The following is a 16,287-nucleotide window of genomic DNA, read 5'->3' on the forward strand; positions in this document are numbered from 1 at the left end:
TAGAGAGGTGAGCCTGCAACCGGAGGGTTGCCAGTTCGAATCCAGAGTCCGACGGAAACCAATCTGGCAAAAGGAGGGTAAATGTTGTGCCCTTGAGCAAGGCACTTATCTGCCCCAACAACAGCTCCCTTGACACCCAGTGTGGCAGCCCCCCCACACCTCCCCAAAACCTGTATATGTATGTATGCAGTAAAGTACTATTACTTAAGTAGTGTCGGAGTGTGCCCCTGGCTATCCGTAAATGAAAAAAAAAAAAGAAAATGGTGCCGTCTGATTTGCTTGATATAAGGACTTTGAAATGGTTTATACTTGCACTTTTGATACTTAAGTATATTTAAAACCAAATACTTTTAGACTTGTACTCAAGTAGAATGATTGGGTACTTTTTCCCACCACTGAATGTATGCATGCCTTTCAGAGAGGTTGGATTAAAAGCAGAAGTAACCTTTTAGTTGGACCTTGAAATTGAACAATCAAGTGACCTTAATCTTAATGAAGTGGAGAGGTGAGCATGTCATCAACGCATGACATAGATATATTATAAGCAGACATAAGTATGTCGTAACAAAGCATGATAGCAGTCACGTTGGTCTTACCTTGGCACTCTCCTCCAAGTCCCGGTTGTTGAGCAGTGCGTGGTTGATCCGGAACACAATCCAGTCAAACAGTGCGCTGTACAGGGACTTGGCCATGGAGTCTCGCACCGTGCCCGCCTGCAGGAGCATACAAAATCACACATCCATGTTACTAGTGACCTACTGCACCTCACTATTCATCCATGTTAATACTGACCTACTGCACCTCACTATTCATCCATGTTACTACTGACCTACTGCACCTCACTATTCATCCATGTTACTACTGACCTACTGCACCTCACTATTCATCCATGTTACTACTGACCTACTGCACCTCACTATTCATCCATGTTACTACTGACCTACTGCACCCCCACTATTCATCTATGTTACTACTGACCTACTGCACCTCACTATTCATCCATGTTACTACTGACCTACTGCACCTCACTATTCATCCATGTTACTACTGACCTACTGCACCTCACTATTCATCCATGTTACTACTGACCTACTGCACCTCACTATTCATCCATGTTACTACTGACCTACTGCACCCCACTATTCATCCATGTTACTACTGACCTACTGCACCCCACTATTCATCCATGTTACTACTGACCTACTGCACCTCACTATTCATCCATGTTACTACTGAAAGACATGGGCCCATATTCAGAAAGCATCTCAAAGTAGCAGTGCTGATCCGGGATCAGAACCTCCTCTTATTTATTATGATCGAAAAGACAAAACTGATCCTAGATCAGCACTCCTACTCTGAGACACTTTGTGAACACAGGCCCTGGTGCCATGGGTGATCAGTTAGATACGCATGGAATACCCTAAACACTTCCATCAGACAATGGAATCAACTTCACTTGTGTGGATTTCCTGCTTTAATTATACAATGATCCAAACATCTGGGCCCCATCGGGTTTGGCTTCAAACAAATAACTAATAAACATCTAGAAATCAAGATGGATTTGCTGCTTGTTTTTCTACCTTGCAATCAAACAAGGCTAAATCTCTTCCAATATATACTGAACAAAAATATAAAACTGCACATGCAACAATTACAACGATTTTACTGAGTTACAGTTCACTGTAAAGAAATCAGATCAAGTGAAATAAATTCATTAGGCCCTAATCTATGGATTAGGCCCACCCACTGGGGGAGCCAGACCCCGTCGATCAGAATAGGTTTTTCCCGACAAAAGGGCTTTATTACAGACCAAAATACTCCTCGGTTTCATCAGCTGTCTAGGTGGCTGGTCTCAGAAGATCCCGCAGGTGAAGAAGCCGGCTTCTTGTGTGGAGGTCCTGGGCTGGCGTGGTTACATATGGTACTGCCAAATTCTCTAAAAACGACGTTGGAGGTGGCCGATTTCCTTGAAAATTGTTGCATGTGGCATTTTATATTTTGGTTTTATATTTTTGGAAGATTGCAAGGTAGAAAAACAAGCAACAAATCCATCTTGATTTCTAGATGTTTATTAGTTATTTGTTTGAAGCCAAACCAGATGGGGCCCAGATATTTGGAACATTGTATAATTAAAGCAGGAAATCCACACAAGTGAAGTTGATTCCATTGTCTGATGGAAGAGTCTGATGGAAGTAAACTCAGCAAAAAAAGAAATGTCCCTTTTCCAGGACCCTGTCTTTCAAAGATAATTCGTAAAATCCAAATAATTTCACAGATCTTCATTGTAAAGGGTTTAAACACTGCTTCCCATGCTTGTTCAATGAACCATAAACAATTCATGAACATGCACCTGTGGAACGGTCGGTAGGCAATTAAGGTCACAGTTATGAAAACTTAGGACACTAAAGAGGCCTTTCTACTTACTCTGAAAAACACCAAAAGAAAGATGCCCAGGGTCCCTGCTCATCTGCGTGAACGTGCCTTAGGCATGCTGCAAGGAGGCATGAGGACTGCAGATGTGGCCAGGGCAATAAATTGTAATGTCTGTACTGTGAGACGCCTAAGACAGCGCTGCAGGGAGACAGGACGGAGAGCTGATCGTCCTCGCAGTGGCAGACCATGTGTAACAACACCTGCACAGCATCGGTACATCCGAACATCACACCTGCAGGACAGGTACAGGATGGCAACAACAACTGCCCGAGTTACACCAGGAACGCACCATCCCTCCATCAGTGCTCAGACTGTCCGCAATAGGCTGAGAGAGAGGCTGGACTGAGGGCTTGTAGGCCTGTTGTAAGGTATGTCTTCACCAGACATCACCAGCAACAACGTCGCCTATGGGCACAAACCCACTGTCGCTGGACCAGACAGGACTGGCAAAAAGTGCTCTTCACTGACGAGTCTCATCAGGGGTGATGGTCGGATTCGCGTTTATCGTCAAAGGAATGAGCGTTACACCGAGGCCTGTACTCTGGAGCGGAATCGATTTGGAGGTGGAGGGTCCATCATGGTCTGGGGCGGTGTGTCACAGCATCATCGGACTGAGCTTGTTGTCATTGCAGGCAATCTCAACGCTGTGCGGAACAGGGAAGACATCCTCTTCCCTCATGTGGTACCCTTCCTGCAGGCTCATCCTGACATGACCAGCCATACTGCTCGTTCTGTGCGTGATTTCCTGCAAGACAGGAATGTCAGTGTTCTGCCATGGCCAGCGAAGAGCCCGGATCTCAATCACATTGAGCACGTCTGGGACCTGTTGGATCGGAGGGTGAGGGCTAGGGCCATTCCCACCAGAAATGTCTGGGAACTTGCAGGTGCCTTGGTGGAAGAGTGGGGTAACATCTCACAGTAAGAACTGGCAAATCTGGTATAGTCCATGAGGAGGAGATGCACTGCAGTACTTAATGCAGCTGGTGGCCACACCAGATACTGACTGTTACTTTTGATTTTGACTCCCCCTTTGTTCAGGGAAACACTATTCCATTAGAATGTTATGTTCATACAAATATTTACACGTTACGTTTGTTGAAAATAAATGCGGTTGACAGTGAGAGGACGTTTCTTTTTTTGCTGAGTTTAGTAATATGGATGAATATTAGATATATGACAAAGACTAGAGTCGTGTTCCCAGTCCTCCGTCCCCGTCAGTCCTCCGTCCACGTCAGTCCTCCGTCCACGTCAGTCCTCCGTCCCCGTCAGTCCTCCGTCCCCGTCAGTCCTCCGTCCCCGTCAGTCCTCCGTCCCCGTCTTATGTCCAACTCCGAAATGAAAACACAAAAGTTATTAGATACACTCAGGTAGTGCCCTCCCCGTTTCACGTGCCTAAAGAACATGACCCAGGAGACCCGTGAGCAGGGCCATATTCATAAAGTGTCTTAGAATTGGAGTGCTGGTCTAGGATCAGTGTTGCCGTTTTGATCAGAATGAATATGATTACATGGACAGGGGGGACCTGATCCTAGATCAGCGCTCCTAGTCTGGTTAATATCTTTCAAGCACAGCATTGTGACTCATGGCGTGGCAATGGGGCTTCAGCAAGTGGCCACAGGAGGCGAGTCCTGGGCTGGCACCCTGTATTACGTCCCAGCAGCACCTCTCCTGGTCATGATTAATGACATTAGTCTGCCTAATGACCATCAGAGTGACAGAGGCAGTACCAATCCAATCTACTGTAGAACAGACACCAATGAAAACATTACCCCTTTGAGGATAGGCAGCTGATAGCATAGAGGTGTCAAGGAATGAGACAATGTATTTTACAAGGAAATGGAAATAGAGTGAGAGAGATGGTGTAATAGCAAAGTACTAAAGGACGTTTTCACACAAAAGTATTTCTGATCTAAGTACGATGTGGAAAACGGGCAATTTCACAATTGACTACAGTATAGACTATAGACACGAAATATGCAACATAAGTTTTAATAACATAACCAAGTTTCTCTTTAGGAAGGCTTTCTGTTGATAGCTGGGTTCCTTGGTGTCCTTGTCCCTTGTAGTGTCATCTGGGTTCCTTGTCCCTTGTAGTGTCATCTGGGTTCCTTGTCCCTTGTAGTGTCAGCTTTGTTCCTTGTATCAGTTATCCTGTCTTGTTGTGTAATTTTTTTATCGTATTTGGTTTTTATTTACTATTTTATGCAGTTCAAGATTATTCTATATAATGAAAAAAGTGTTTTACAAATGTAATAAATATTAATAATTATTAGGAGTCATTAATTCATACCATTACAGACAGTGGAGGGCTGTTTGTCATTTTCTGTTGCCATGCCTGAATGTCCATTAATCAACAAGGTGAGATAGATTTACCACACACAAAAATGTGACCCAATTGTGTGGGAAGTTAGTATAGTACATATCCAGTATAAGTGCCTGCAGAGCTTCAGATGTCTACTGTTGCTCAAAACATGCCATTATACAACGGTCCAGCAAAAGTTGAAATGACTGTCTTTTACATAATTTACTACTTTATTTTTAGCGACTACAAAAAGATCTGCCTAGCAACTCCCAAAGATCATACAAAATGCTATTTATATTGCTTGCAAGAGTCTTCAAAAGTGAGAGGCCTTTTCATTATTTAAAGGAAGTTGTATTCAGAACATTCCGGTGAGCATCAATCTTTTAAATATCTCAATAACAAAATGGATAAGACCCGATCCAGGAAACGAGGTGTATGTCGCAAGTCACGACTTCACAGGAGAGCCACTTGAACGTAAATACATTTTTTTCAAAATGCATTTTTTGCCAGAAATTCCGTTTGGAACATGTGAACTTTCATGTGCCTTAATAACAAACTTGTATGCCATCTGTAAATACGAATACAATTGTTAAATTACGAGCCTAGTTGGTTAAACCACAGAAGTTGAAATAATTGGCTGAGATAATGAGTAGGCTGGAAATGCCAAGAGATGAGTTCGGATTGGTCTGCCATATAGAAGGCTTCTGTCTATTTGAGCTCGCCATTCTGTGTTGGTAATCCTGTTGAACGCGGCTTTTTTAAAATGTATTGTGTAGTGGAGCTGCATAAGTGTTGCTCTCCACCTCCTGGAGGATCAAGTTTTGAAATCAATGGAATTATGATAGCTAAAGAGATGGAGAAAACACATGTCTCGGGATTACATCTTCAAACTAAGGGCAACCGTGGCATGGCAATCCTGACAGGGAGACGCATCCATCATGCATGATGATGTATACAGGTAAGATAGCTAGCTACATTTTCAGATTTTACACATTTCTAATTTTGACAGAAAGTGGTTTCATTTCAAGCTACTGTTAGCTAGCTGGCTGGATTCCTAGCTGACGTTATTATCCGTATCCCAGAGCCATTTGCTTTTCTAGTTAGAGCCTAATGTTAGCTAGCTAACATTGAACCTGGTTGGTTAGCTCCCAGCACTGTGGTATTGTTGGCACTGTTCATTGTGGTTTAACTAGCTAACGTTAGCTGACTGACTCGTTAGCTAACATTGCGTGACGTGTGTACAACACCCGTTGAATATGGCCGGTGTCAGTAAACGTCAGCAAAAAAGCGTAACGGAACTGTTGCCAGCAGAGCTGGTTAGGCTGTTTTCATGTTATCCATAGGTAAACAAATCATCGGCCAGAGCGTCAAGTATGCGCTTCGAGAACAAAACGAGATGGGTGGGGCAAAAACTTAAGAGCGTGTGAACGATGCTCTCTGACGAAAGTTAATCAACTTTCAAAGCAGAATTACTTTCCCATTGTTCCTCAAATGCAGTTTATGATATAGCATTTTGTAGCTCTGAGTACTTTTATCTAATGTAAAAAACACAATTTCAAATGTTGCTCCATAAGACCGAATCCAGGTGGTGAGTCACAATTAGAGAGAAAAAAAATCCATGGTACTTCAGTTTCCAAGTAGTAAAATACCAGTTGAGACTATAGGGTGAATGAGTAAAAGTTCACTGTTGCAACCGTTACAACAATGTTTACAGAACGGACCACCCAAAGAGCTGCCAGAACAATCAGCACTGTTTGTTCATATAAAAGGGCTCCTAAACAGCTGGAATGAGGGCGTAGCTGTGTTTTGGATAATACGGTTGATAAAGTGGCGGTGTTGTGGATTATAAACGTTTTGTGTAGTGAGGAAGTTTGTTGTATGCTGTGATATGGCATAGCCACATGCTAGTTGGGGAGGTAGAAAAAGGATCGACTTTGTGGAAAAGATTTAGATAAAATACCCATCCAACATGTGGACATACTGTAATAATATGCAATTATACTAAAAATAATAATTATACTTTAGAATTACACTTAAAAGAATAGGCCTTTGATTTCCACTTTGTGAGCTTGTTGGTCAGTCTTCAGCTGAGTCTTGTCAGCATTACATGGCCGTGGCGTGTTTGTTTTCAGAGAATCCCTCACTGGTTTCTGTAAACAAACTAAGCAGCTCTCTGATGCTGCAGCCTTTGTGGACTAGCGTTGAAGAAAGGGAACTTATGCCATTGGAATGAGAGCTGTGGCAGTCTTTCTCAAAAGGGACTTTTTTTCAGTAGCTTGGTGTAAGGCTGACTTGCAATGCGGATGCACATTTCAAGGATACTTTTTTGGTGAACTTAAAACCATATCTAGGTGTTTGCATGGTGACAAGCACACTCCCATTAAAGGGGGTCTGCTCGGTAGGGCCAGTGGAACTAACAGCTCTACACACAGCCACTTCCCACTCCCTACTCAGTGTTTCCAAGGTCAAAATTATAGACGTGGTGTACGCGTGCATGTGTGTGTGTAGCTGTGAGTTCCGCTGGCCCTGCAGAGCAGACCCCTTTAAACGGCCCTGACATCCGCTATGGCCTACCCCACTGTAGACATCAATCTGATCCCTCAACTATCCACACCCAACCAGACAGACCGACTGACAGACTCAACCAGACAGACAGACGACAGAGACTGACAAACAGACCAGCTCTGACTCCAGCTCCTTCACAGCCTGCCCTGGGACCCAGTGTTTCCCCTATATCGTTATTTAGATAGGCAGGGTGCCTACTATTCCTTAGCATTTACCAATGCAGAATAATGCAATATGTCTTGATGATCAAATTGTCAAGAATACTTTGGGACTGGGTTGAGGAATGGTACGTCTTGAGGTAAGGTGGAGTATTTGACCGTGCCTCTTCGTTGCACTAAGGGTTGAGAATGTTTGGGATGAGTTTCAGGTTTGTGCTGTTGACTTGGTCTCACCTCAGCCAGTTTGTAGGGCACGATCAGCCTCTCTCCCACTGTCATGGTCTTCCTCGTCGTCAGGGCTTCAAATAGCATCTCCTCCTTGACCTGTACAAAAAAGAGACCACAATTAATTTCACAGTTGAAAGCAATTTCTGTCTCAGAAACCCAAAGCCCATTCTTCTTCTGTACACACACCAAGCCCGACAACAGCTTTCATTCAGCCAAATGTTTAGGTAACGAGGGTGGATATGTGCCCTGCTATGTTTAGTGGGGAGGGCACTCACGGTCATGAGAAAGACTTATTCCTAGTTATTGACACAAGAAGGCCAGCGGCCGGCACTATCCAATTAACTGCCTCTTCTCCCCTCTAGTTACAGGATGAGTGTAGGCCATGTCCCAGCACGGTGCACTTCTCTTGGATGTAGACTATGTCCCAACTATGGTTGCAAAATTCCTGGAACGTTCAATAAATTCCCTGGTTTAACAGAAAACCTGGTTGTAGGATTCCGGATTTCCTGCTTTATTCCCTCCTCATTCCCGGTTATCTTCCAAAACGGGATATCAGGAAAGCCAGGGAACTTACTGAAAGTTCCAGGAATTGTGCAACCCTTGTGAAGGAATCACAGCAACACTTTATCTGAAGGTACTTAAATACTGATTACAAACCATCTCATATTTTAAATCACAAGTAAGCTGTATAAATCATTACACATCTCATTTATCTAATTTTAACATTATTTTTAAATGGATTTCCATTTATCTGTAAGATGCTTGACTGACTCTGACCCAACCCATTTGGGGAACATATGTTCTTTCACATGAGCACAAGCCATGTTCCTTAGCCACTAGCTGCTCCTGTTGCTTTCCTGCAAACCTCAACGATGGTTGGATCAGGATTCTGAAAATACATCTGCCCTTATAAGTCCTGACTTCTGTCCCTTCACATCACATGTTCACTGGAAAAACGATCATTCATAAACTGAGGCAGAGAGAGAGAAATAGTGTTGTGACTACAGAATATTTGTAGACGGATGACAGAATTAGAAATTATGTAATTACACGCTGCATGCAAACCAAATTCCTGACCGAGGAATTGCATTTTCCACCGAGTGGCTGGGTACTGAAAAGCCTTGCGCACAGTACAGTATGTCACTGCAAATGCATCTTAAAACATCCTGACTCTGAGAAACAAAGTGCTTGTGTGGATGGGAACACATTTGAGGAATAGATTTCCACACTACGTAGGTCTCATTCAATTCAACTTCTGTTTTATCCATTATAAAACAAGAAAATAAAAAATTAAATTATATAAAGCCTTGCCTTTCTTGAACTTAAACTCACACATGTATTTTCTTACTAGCACCGACTTGGTTGATAGCTCCTTTATTGAGAAGAAATGGTCTATGGCTGTGATATGTGGTTGTCTCACCTAGCCATCTTAACATGAATGCATTAACTGTAAGTGGATCTGGATAAGAGCATCTGCTAAATGACTAACATGTCAAATGTAAACATAATAAGGAATCATTTCAACAGTAACAGGCTCACCTCTAACAGTTCTGAGACAGTAACAGGCTCACCTCTAACAGTTCTGAGACAGTAGGTAGGACTTCTGGATTGCAGATGTCAATGGAGTCATCTCGGTAGGTCTTCTTCTTGTAGCGGATGTTCCCCAGGTGAAGAATGGCCGACAACAGAGAAAAGATCCTATGGGACAGAAACAAGGCATGTTTCACCACAGAAACCTGGCTCGTTTCACCACAGAAACCTGGCTCGTTTCACCACAGAAACCTGGCTCGTTTCACCACAGAAACCTGGCTCGTTTCACCACAGAAACCTGGCTCGTTCCAACACAGAAACCTGGCTCGTTCCAACACAGAAACCTGGCTCGTTCCAACACAGAAACCTGGCTCGTTTCAACACAGAAACCTGGCTCGTTTCACCACAGAAACCTGGCTCGTTTCACCACAGAAACCTGGCTCGTTTCACCACAGAAACCTGGCTCGTTTCACCACAGAAACCTGGCTCGTTCCAACACAGAAACCTGGCTCGTTCCAACACAGAAACCTGGCTCGTTCCAACACAGAAACCTGGCTCGTTCCAACACAGAAACCTGGCTCGTTCCAACACAGAAACATGGCTCGTTCCAACACAGAAACATGGCTCGTTCCAACACAGAAACATGGCTCGTTCCAACACAGAAACCTGGCTCGTTTCAACACAGAAACTGGTTAGAGCTTTTGGACAGCGTATCCTGGTAATTTACCTGTGACTATGATTCCTTTGCCTGTGTTTGTAATTTCATGAGTGGTGAGATTTAGTGTGCGTGTGTGTGTGTGTGTGTGTGTACTCACTGTTTGCGTGTGGCAGGCAGGAATCCAACCATCTCCATGGCCAGCTGCAGTCTCTCAAAGTCGTGCTTCAGGTCCTCCCCTTCCACTGTGAAGCAGTCCTGCATGGGCCAATGACAGGAGACCAGGTGTTATCAGTGTCCATATGGCAGCCATTTTGGCTTTACCACATGGTAGCCATTTTGGCTCAAATAACACTGCAACTGTAGCACAAAATCAGTGCGACAGTAAGTCAGCCCAGTGTGCTCAGCAGAGCTGATACAGTAGATGCTGTACTAGCCAGTACTGTGCCATCACCAACACTACATACTGTACCAGCGACTACCGTAAGAGAAAATGTCCACCCAAGAAGTGAAGATTACTTTTTGTGACAGGCTTCTCCTAAGACAGATCAGTGGCATGACACAGAGACAAGCTGAGTGACTTATAAGAGCATGTCATAAGGAAGTTTGGTCTAACAAACCGGAGACAGAGATGCATTTCTGGTCAGATTTTAGGGGGCTGGTGAACGACAGCATATGCATGTTCTGCTCATGCAGTGGAAAATTCAGCTGGCTTTTTCTGCTAAACTTTCAGGGGAAATTTGGCATGCTGGCAAAGGCAATAAGAGGAGTAGCAATTTATAACCACCTTTACAGGGTCTGCAGGGGAAAGTGCCTTTGCAGGGTCTGCAGGGGAAAGTGCCTTTGCAGGGTCTGCAGGGGAAAGTGCCTTTGCAGGGTCTGCAGGGGTAAGTGCCTTTGCAGGGTCTGCAGGGGTAAGTGCCTTTGCAGGGTCTGCAGGGGTAAGTGCCTTTGCAGGGTCTGCTGGGGTAAGTGCCTTTGCAGGGTCTGCTGGGGTAAGTGCCTTTGCAGGGTCTGCTGGGGTAAGTGCCTTTGCAGGGTCTGCTGGGGTAAGTGCCTTTGCAGGGTCTGCTGGGGTAAGTGCCTTTGCAGGGTCTGCTGGGGTAAGTGCCTTTGCAGGGTCTGCTGGGGTAAGTGCCTTTGCAGGGTCTGCTGGGGTAAGTGCCTTTGCAGGGTCTGCTGGGGTAAGTGCCTTTGCAGGGTCTGCTGGGGTAAGTGCCTTTGCAGGGTCTGCTGGGGTAAGTGCCTTTGCAGGGTCTGCTGGGGTAAGTGCCTTTGCAGGGTCTGCTGGGGTAAGTGCCTTTGCAGGGTCTGCTGGGGTAAGTGCCTTTGCAGGGTCTGCTGGGGTAAGTGCCTTTGCAGGGTCTGCTGGGGTAAGTGCCTTTGCAGGGTCTGCTGGGGTAAGTGCCTTTGCAGGGTCTGCTGGGGTAAGTGCCTTTGCAGGGTCTGCTGGGGTAAGTGCCTTTGCAGGGTCTGCTGGGGTAAGTGCCTTTGCAGGGTCTGCTGGGGTAAGTGCCTTTACAGGGTCTGCTGGGGTAAGTGCCTTTACAGGGTCTGCAGGGGTAAGTGCTGAAAAGAAGGCTGTGGAGAGAAAACAATATGGAAGAGGAGAGTTTGGGTATCCAGGTACAATGAGGCTTCTAATGAGGTGCACACACACACACACACACACCCCTGTGGTGTGTAGCCCTGAAGGCAGCATGTTCTCTTTAACAGGTTTAATTCAACTGGCTTCAGTCCCAGAGTTACATCAACTAGGGCATTCAACTCCATGATTACATTCAAAGGACAGTAATGACAATCTGTTCTCAAGACTATAGAATCTGTCCTGACTGAACTATGATTGGTATTAAATACTGAGACATGGTGCACTGTATTATAAAATAGGCATGATTGAATAAGGTTGTACAGTATAAAGCTACATGTAGCAGAGTTATGATAGCAGCTAAATTGCAGCATGTTAAAGAGATACTTCGGGGTTTTGGCAATGAGGCCCTTTATCTACTTCCTCAGAGTCAGATGAACAAATGGATACCATTTTTATGTATCTGTGTCCAGTATGAAGGAAGTTAAAGGTAGTTGCACAAGATGATGCTATCTAGCGATAGTGCAATGCTAGCAGAGAAATAAGAAGGGTATCAAAAAGTTCTGCTAGCATGCTAGCAAAATTTTTTAAATGGTATCCACAAGTTCATCTGCGGGAGCATGCAATTTGCATGCTGACGGCAGGAAAGTCCCACCAGAGCTGTTGCCAGAGACTTTAATGTTAATTTCTCTACCATAAACCGCCTCAAACGTTGTTTTAGAGAATTTGGCAGTATGGCCAATCGGCCTCACAACCACAGACCACGTGTAAGTGTTTTGCTGACGTCAACGCTATGAACAGAGTGCCCCATGGTGGAGGTGGGGTTATGGTATGGGCAGGCATGAGCTACGGACAACGAAAATAATTGCATTTTATCGATGGCAATTTGAAAAGACAGATACCGTGACGAGATCCTGAGGCCCATTGTCGTGCCATTCATCCGCCACCATCACCTCATGTTTCAGCGTGATAATGCAAGGTCCCATGTCGCAAGGATCTGTACACAATTCCTGGAAGCTGAAAATGTCCCAGTTCTTCCATGGCCTGCATACTCACCAGACATGTCACCAATTGAGCACATTTGGGATGCTCTGGATTGACGTGTACAACAGCGTGTTCCAAGTCCCGCCAATATCCAGAAACTTAGCTCAGCCATTGAAAAGGAGTGGGACAACATTCCACGGGCCACAATCAACAGCCTGATCAACTCTATGAGAAGGAGATGTGTCACACTGCATGAGGCAAATGGTGGTCACACCAGATACTGACTGGTTTTCTGATCCACGCCACTATCTTTTTTTAAGTTATCTGTGACCAACAGATGCATATCTGTATTCCCAGTCATGTGAAATACATAGATTAGGGCCTAATGAAATTATTTAAATTGACCAATTTCCTTATATTAACTGTAACTCAGTCAAATCTTTGAAATTGTTGCATGTTGCGTTTATATTTTGTTCAGTATAGATAAAGAGCCTCATTGCCAAAATCCCCAAGTATCCCTTTAAGGCAGGGCTGGGCAATTCCAGTCCTCCAGGGCCTGATTGGTGTCACAGTTTTGCCCCAGCTAACACACCTGACTCCAATAATCACCTAATCATGATCTTCAGTTTAGAATGCCATGTGATTAATCAGCTGTGTTTGCCAGGGATGGAGAAGAAGAGTGACACCAATCAGGCCATGGAGGACTGGAGTTCCCACCCCTGCTTTAAGGTGATAGTGAAATGAGAAAGATAAGCAGCAACTTAAATGATTACATAAGATGGTGCCTATCCTTCCCTGTCATCAGGGCTTGAATTATAGTGGGATCTACTGTACACAACAGATGGTATTGTTGGACTCATCATGCAACATACAGTTGGAGTACTTTGAGGTGTGAAAACATCTGAATAACTTTGGCTTTGAGGTGACCCTTGGTGGATGAGAGTTTGAATCAGATGGTATGACTGCTTACAACACCAGGAGGGCAGAATGTAAGGAAATGATAAGGTGGTAAGGAAATGGCATCCCCTCCAGAGGAAGACACACCTCTCCTCTCCAGAGGAATAGAAACACACCACACGCTACATAGCTGTTTATCACACACACACACGCTACGGGGGAAATGAAAGGTATATTTCCAGATTGGCAAGTCTGTTTTACAGACACTTCATGCATTGCATAGCTCACACTCCTCTAGAATTCCACAATGTCAGTGAAGGGTAGAAAAACAATGAACGACTGCGTCTTTGATACACAGTATATTACAATAGAACTATCATTAGACAATGATCATAATGTACTAATATGTATATAGAGCCGTAATATTCCAATACTGCAAAAGTACAAATTCTTTCAGTGGTATCTTGTACATTATTTGACTTCCCTTTCTTTAATGACAAGATAGTAGATAATAATTCAGTGTTCAACATCCCCCAGAGCCATTTTCCTAAAACAAAGTAGTAGCCTTGCCTGTCCCCATGTTGCAGATGTGCACATCAACACAAAAACACAAACACATACCTGGAGACATTGGGGGAAATGTCTTTGCATGTATTGTGATCGATGAGATGATTGGTGAAGCACTACACTGATTCAAGGCTATGGAATATGTATATGGTGAGCATGCCATTCACAGACAACCAGAACACCCATCACTACATCAATCAGCACACCCCAACTCAGACACCTGTAGCCAGGCTGTATCAGCAACACCCCAACTCAGACACCTGTATCCAGGCTGTATCAGCACACCCCAACTCAGACACCTGTAGCCAGGCTGTATCAGCACACCCCAACTCAGACACCTGTAGCCAGGCTGTATCAGCACACCCCAACTCAGACACCTGTAGCCAGGCTGTATCAGCACACCCCAACTCAGACACCTGTAGCCAGGCTGTATTGGTCATCGACTGCTCAGGATGACTATTTATCCATCTGCTAACATGAGAGGCTTGTTGGCTCAAAATGGAAACTTGTTGATATAGCCCCACAGAAGGTGACCTTGATCCTCCCTTGTGGTTGAGAGTCTGTGTGTGTGTGGTTGAGAGTCAGTGTCTGTCTGTGCCCAGGTAGTAGGCCACACACTGACACAATCATTTGAATAGAGCTCCCCCTCCATGTTCCACTGCCTTCTGATTAGTGTCAAAGGGTCAAAAGTTCACAAGTCATCAATCCTATGGTGGTCAAGAGCAGGAAAGCTCTGAACAAACGACTGTCCGTGTGAGCCTGCTCCCTGGATGCACGACACACACACACACACACACACTAGGAGGCTGCTGAGGGGAGTACGGACTCATAATGTCTGGAATAAATGGAAACCAGGTGTGTGATGTGTTCGATAACATTCCATTTACTCCATTCCAGCCATTACTATGAGCCACTCCTCCCTAATTAAGGTGCCACCGGCCACCTGTGACACACACACACGCGGGGGGGGGGGGGGGGGTTCACGGGTCAGCTACTGCGAGGCTATGTCAACAAGTACCGGGCCAAACAGGGGAATGTTTGGACGGCTGCTTATCGCCATGCTCTCATTCAATCTGCTCAATCTGTTTGTTGGCAGATTCTGACCAGGATACTCCAGGTTCCCTGTATTAATATTAACACTAGTTCATGGCTGAGTGAGTGGTGACCCAGGGTACCAGTGTGTGTGTGTGTGTGTGTGGTGTGTTTGTGGTGTGTGTGTGGTGTGTTGTAGACATACTGTACTAGTAGCGTCCTCACTAAGGTGGGTACAGTAGGCATAGATAAGGGGTTTCCAACTCCCAGTACAGGAGATACTGACTGTCCAGCCCAGCACCAAGACACCTGTTTTAAATCATGAACTGTTCATGGTCTTCCATCTGAACCACGTCTTGCTGAGTCAGGTGTGTTAGAGCTGGTCTTCCATCTGAACCACGTCTTGCTGAGTCAGGTGTGTTAGAGCTGGTCTTCCATCTGAACCACGTCTTGCTGAGTCAGGTGTGTTAGAGCTGGTCTAGAGCAAAAGCCTGCATACCCAGTATCTCTCCAGGACTGAGGTTGGAGGCCCCTGGTTTACAGTATATATCCACATACAGTGCAGTATGTAAACTCCCTTAAAGACTATCCTTCCATCTAGTCAATGACCAAATAAGCCAACCACAAGATGATCTTTCCATTTAGTTAACGACCAAATAAGCCAAACTAGACGATGTTTCCATCGAATCAATCTAGTCAACGACCAAATAATCCAACCAGAAGATCAGAACAGAGATCGAAGGAAAAGAGACTGGGACAGGCTACACACAACTGAGGAAGTGGACAGAACCCAAACCAGGAAGAACAACAACAAAAGGGAAAAGCAAGGAGAAAGGCGTGTGGTAGTGCACAGAATGTGACAGGGGAACACGAGCTTGTGATGACAATGTAGTTGTGAGGGAGAAGCCAGTGATTATTAGTTTTGATAACCAAAACTCCTACAGGTGATTGGTGAACACGCAACACAGTCTCGTCCAGAGAGATGTATACTGACCGCGTCGCTCTCATAGTAATTCTCCCAGTGCAGTCTCAGGACTTTCTTTGTCATCTGGAGAGGGTTAAAAAGGTAGAGTAGATGGGGGTTAGGGTTAGGCAGCACAGCATTCCATACACACACACACACACACACACACACACACTATACACATGGAACTGGAAGGGACATGCAGTTAGTAGAGGGAATTAAGTCATATTTAAACCTCGCGTTGGGGCCCGTCCTACAAACACACACTCTCTCAATGCACACAAAAACACACTCTTAAAGCACACAGACACACTCTCTCAATGCACACAAACACACAGACAGAAGCATGGGACATAGAACACATGGTGAGAAACCGATGGGGATGAA

The 16,287-nt window shown here is 44.8% G+C and overlaps 1 protein-coding gene across 10 annotated transcripts in view; it reads right to left on the reverse strand.

Annotated features, from left to right (window-relative positions):
- The window catches only part of LOC106587854 (unconventional myosin-IXAa), a 183,645-nt gene that overhangs the window by 70,819 nt on the left and 96,539 nt on the right, over positions 1 to 16,287 (reverse strand). For 9 of the 10 annotated variants that reach the window (XM_082957939.1, XM_082957944.1, XM_082957945.1 and 6 more), the window contains exons 6-10: positions 15,931 to 15,984; positions 10,032 to 10,129; positions 9,258 to 9,384; positions 7,693 to 7,782; positions 597 to 713 (exon numbers count right to left, since the gene is read on the reverse strand). In XM_082957939.1, the coding sequence (XP_082814065.1) occupies positions 597 to 713; positions 7,693 to 7,782; positions 9,258 to 9,384; positions 10,032 to 10,129; positions 15,931 to 15,984 (486 nt within the window). The remainder of the gene's footprint in view (positions 1 to 596; positions 714 to 7,692; positions 7,783 to 9,257; positions 9,385 to 10,031; positions 10,130 to 15,930; positions 15,985 to 16,287) is intronic. The other variant, XM_082957943.1, reaches the window with a different exon arrangement.

This window comes from Salmo salar, chromosome 11 (genome assembly GCF_965601325.2).
Source record: "Salmo salar chromosome 11, fSalSal1, whole genome shotgun sequence".
Taxonomy (NCBI): Eukaryota; Metazoa; Chordata; class Actinopteri; order Salmoniformes; family Salmonidae; genus Salmo; species Salmo salar.